Source organism: Gekko japonicus, unplaced genomic scaffold, assembly GCF_001447785.1.
Source record: "Gekko japonicus isolate JY-2015 unplaced genomic scaffold, Gekko_japonicus_V1.1 scaffold966, whole genome shotgun sequence".
NCBI classification, from domain to species: domain Eukaryota; kingdom Metazoa; phylum Chordata; class Lepidosauria; order Squamata; family Gekkonidae; genus Gekko; species Gekko japonicus.
The window spans coordinates 687,212-691,749 of NW_015169202.1; the positions used below are offsets into that span (position 1 = coordinate 687,212).

The following is a 4,538-nucleotide window of genomic DNA, read 5'->3' on the forward strand; positions in this document are numbered from 1 at the left end:
CGATTTCAGAGTCCCCATGGAACAGCGGCTTCTTAGTTGCCATTTCAGCAAAGATGGTGCCTATGCTCCATATATCGACAGGGGTTGCATAACGTGCAGAGCCTAGTAGTACTTCTGGGGATCTATACCACAGGGTTACTACCTACCACAAACAAAGAAGCTATTAGCACTTTTTAAAAGAAGCATAAATTGCCAATTATATTTTTAAAAAGCAACATACCACACTTTGGAGCAAGGATGATTGTATTAATGTAATCTATTCACTCTGCACATTTCTGGAATTAATACATCAGTTCCTGAACAGTTAAGGCCCATCATTTTCTGGCCTCCATCTTGTAAATTAAGCATTAAGTTAACAGAATATACTCAGTTCATTTTATCCCACCTTTCCCCCTCCAAGGACCTCAAGGTGGCATATGTGGCTCTTTGCAGCCTCCATTTTTATCTTCGCTACAACCCCATGGGATACATTTGATTAATTACTAAAGCCTTTCTTCATGTTATTGCTGACACATATTTGCTGCCTGGCCTTCCTTTTAAGGCCTACCCCATTTTATCCTTCTGACCACACAAAACAGCTGGAGAGGAAGCACCTGATTGAGCTCCACAACCAAACAGGGGGTGCTTCAAACCCACTACTAAACCACACTAGCTGTGCTTCAGCCTCACTTGGAATTTTGGTCAGCCCACTACAAACACCATACTGCTGAACTCAGTGCAGAAAAATAGGAGACCATGGTGGTCAAGGGATTAGAGAGCCAGTTTGGTGTAGTGGTTAAGGTCGCGGACTCTAGTCTGGGAGAACTGGGTTTGATTTCCCCACTCCTCCACTTGCACCTGCTGGATGACCTTGGGCAAGCCATAGTTCTGGCACAGCTGTTCTTGAAAAAGAGCAGCTTCTGTCAAGAGCTCTCTCAGCCACGCCTACCTCACAGGGTGTCTGTTGTGGGGAGGGGAAGGGAAAGGAGTTTGTAAGCCGCTCTGAGACACCTTTGGGTAGCGAAGGGCGGGGTATAAATCCAATCTCTTCTTCTCTTAACGAAAAAGGCTGAAAATTTTCAGGCCTTTTAGTAATGGTGGTGGGAATAGATAAGGGGGACATGATACAAGTTGATAAAGCTACACTTGATTTTTTGTGTGGTGGGGGAGACCTGGGTCTGGCCCAACCAGCCTATTTTTTTTTTTTGAAGTTTATTTTCCATTTTCCTTTCACAATAATATATACAAATATCCATTTAGTACTTATACAATTCTTAATATAAGTTCCTCTTTCTCTTTTATCATCTAGTATCTTAAACTAGCATAGTCTCAGTTCTGTTCTATCTTCTTCAGGTTCAACCAGTTAGATTATTTCCCATCTGTCCCAAAAAAGGTCCTCTGGTTTGTTACTTAATACTGTACTCAGTTTGCCCATTTCCGCAATTTCCAGAATTTTGACTTTTCAGTTCTTTTATTGGCTTTCGACTTCCAACCGGCCTATTCTTGTGCCTTTCCAATAAAAGGATATATACAGTGGCAGCATTAAAATAGATTTCCACAATTAAAAAAAACAAAAACCTCATCAGCCTCTTAGTCATTTGATATAAGATTCAGTCTGGAATGTTCAGCACTGCCCACGGTGATTGTCGCCACTTTACCTCATGTGTGTAGACACGCACGGGGATACCAAAAGCTCGCGCCAGCCCAAAGTCAGCCAGTTTGATTACTCCATTGTCATCTATTAACAAGTTCTGAGGTTTCAGGTCTCTGTGCAGGATCCTTCTTGAATGACAGAACACGATGCCTTGCAAGATTTGGTACAAGTAACTCTGAAAAAGGGCGACACATCAAGACAGCGGTGATTGCCTGCAAGCCCATTAAGCTCTACCTCGAGGCCAGCATGGACAGAGAACACGGCAGAAGGCCCTTCGCGTCTGACGGTGGGGCTTTTGTGATGTTAATAGTGAATGTGTTCAGGTCCTTTATCCCACCCATCCTTTAGAAAGCCCAGAATAGTTCACATAGAGCTTCCCGTCCAAGATGCACGGTGCTTCCTAGAAATTTTTTGAAGCTCATGAAAAAGCCCGTTTTTTTTCCTGGAAAAAACGGAACGAAAAAGGCTGAAAATTTTCAGGCCTTTTAGTAATGGTGGTGGGAATAGATAAGGGGGACATGATACAAGTCGATAAAATTACACTTGATTTTTGTGTGGTGGGGGAGACTATACTAGATCGAACCCGGGTCTGACCCAACCGGCCTATTCTTGTGCCTTTCCAATAAAAGGATATACAGCGGCAGCATTAAAACAGATTTCCACAATTAAAAAAAACAAAAACCTCATCAGCCTCTTAGTCATTTGATATAAGATTCAGTCTCGAATGTTCAGCACTGCCCACGGTCATTGTAGCCACTTTACCTCATGGGTGTAGACACGCACGGGGATACCAAAAGCTCGCGCCAGCCCAAAGTCAGCCAGTTTGATTACTCCATTGTCATCTATTAACAAGTTCTGAGGTTTCAGGTCTCTGTGCAGGATCCTTCTTGAATGACAGAACACGATACCTTGCAAGATTTGGTACAAGTAACTCTGAAAAGGGCGACACGTCAAGACAGCGTGATTGCCTGCAAACCCATTAAGCTCTACCCTCAAGGTCAGCATGACAGAGAACACGGCAGAAGGCCCTTCACATCTGACGGTGGGGCTTTTGTGATGTTAATAGTGAATGTGTTCAGATCTTTTATCCCACCCGTCCTTTAGAAAGCCCAGAATAGTTCACATAAAGCCTCCTGTCCAAGATGCGGTGCTTCCACTCACATTTCTTTCAAATCCCTCCTCAGAGCCTACATTTCCCATGAAGGCTTTGGCTTAACCCCTTAAACGTCATCCCCAAATTGAAGTATGTGTTTGCTCACACACGTTCTTGTTCACCTGTGCTGCTCCTTCCTTTCCCTCTGTCCCATATTCCCCCACAGTTTACAACCTAAATTTCTAGAGTGGGAAAGTCACCTCCTTGGGCCAGTTCTTATGGCGGTGGTGTGTCTGGCTGTACAGCAAGGAGTGCCTGACAGGATGATTCTTTCACAGTAGAGGTTTTCAGATTTCACGTTGGACACCTTTAAGCACACACCAAATTGTACAGGAAAACAGTAAAGGTCTAGGCCAATCCAGTACTCTGGGTCCCAAAACTTGACACTGCGGGCACATCTGGAATTTTGAGAAATAGTTATGGTGGCATCACCACCACAAAATGGCTGCCACACAAGGCAGGCCCAAACACAAAATGGCCACCGTGGTGGTGGGATGTTCCAAGTCAGTAATGGAGTGTTCTATGTAGACCCAAAAGTGATGCCTCTCGGGGTCTCAAAAATCACTTCCCTCTCTCTCTAGAGAGGTGGCACAAATTCAGGATTGGCCCTTTAGGACAGAAACAACCAGACAACAGGAAACTTATCACGGTACCCATGAGTGCCACAGCTGGGAACAGTGACTTGGACCACGTACCCCAGGAGTCTCTGCAGCATAAAAGGGTGCCATGATAGACATGCAGATATTCCTCTGGCAGATCCCCACCAACACTGAACAAGTTCTTCAAAGGCAAAAAAAACTTGAGAACGGCCCGTTGACTGTGTTGTGCTGTCTCCTCACCTTAACAAGCATGCGGTCCAAATACTGTCCAGACGGGATAGAGTCCAAGTATTTCTTGAGATCCATAGAAAGAAATTCAAAGATAAGGTAAAGCCTTGAATCTTGCATAAGCACATCCTGGAGACTGAAGAGAATTTTCATTAAAAAACAACAACAAACTGGAAACAGCTCGGTATTAAAACAAGGCCATGCTCTCCCTACCCTTCAAACGGCTCACCAAGTGGGTTTGCTGTATAAAGCACCAAGGCCTCTAACTTGAACATGCAGTAAGGGTCTCAATTACTACTAATCATCCAGCAGCTATTAATTAGCCCCCCACAACATGCCCAGAAAAGGGTTCTATGGCAACTGCAATGAACAGGGGCTAACTGCACACCCTACAGGTTCCGTTCAAGCCCAGAGCCATAAACTTTGTCAGGGTGGCATGCAAGTCAACATGAAACTGCAAAGCCAAAATATGAGCAAATCATTGTACATACTTCTGGATTCCTTTCACATAAAGGCAATTTAAAAAAAATAAAAATAAAATAAAAGAACTAAAATTAAACTATTCAAATTTTAAAAATGTATTTTGGATAACAAGGGTCCCTTAAGAATAACTTGCTTTAAAATGCAATATGCATATATCCCTGTTAAAATATGTAAAGTAAAGGTCTCCCTTGCTCGAAAGCCAGTCGAATCCGACTCTAGGGTTGCGGTGCTCATCTCCGTTTCAAAGCCAAAGAGCCAGCGCTGTCCGAAGACGTTTCCGTGGTCATGTGGCCAGCATGACTAAACACCAAGGCGCACGGAATGCTGTTACCTTCCCACCGAAGTGGTACCTGTTTATCTACTTGCAATTTCTTGCTTTCGAACTGCTAGGTTGGCAGGAGCTGGAACTAAAATAAACCCGTACCAATTAAGGGTAAAAAAA

At 43.7% G+C, this 4,538-nt stretch overlaps 1 protein-coding gene across 1 annotated transcript in view; it reads right to left on the reverse strand.

The window, feature by feature from the left end:
- CDK1 (cyclin-dependent kinase 1) overlaps positions 1–3,740 on the reverse strand; it is an 11,402-nt gene extending 7,662 nt beyond the window's left edge. Inside the window, exons 1-3 of the mRNA XM_015416344.1 lie at positions 3,626–3,740; positions 1,638–1,808; positions 1–142 (exon numbers count right to left, since the gene is read on the reverse strand). The exon at positions 1–142 is cut by the window's left edge and continues 37 nt beyond it. Of these exons, the coding sequence (XP_015271830.1) occupies positions 1–142; positions 1,638–1,808; positions 3,626–3,733 (421 nt within the window). The 5' untranslated portion in view covers positions 3,734–3,740. The remainder of the gene's footprint in view (positions 143–1,637; positions 1,809–3,625) is intronic.
- Positions 3,741–4,538: the final 798 nt, after the last annotated feature.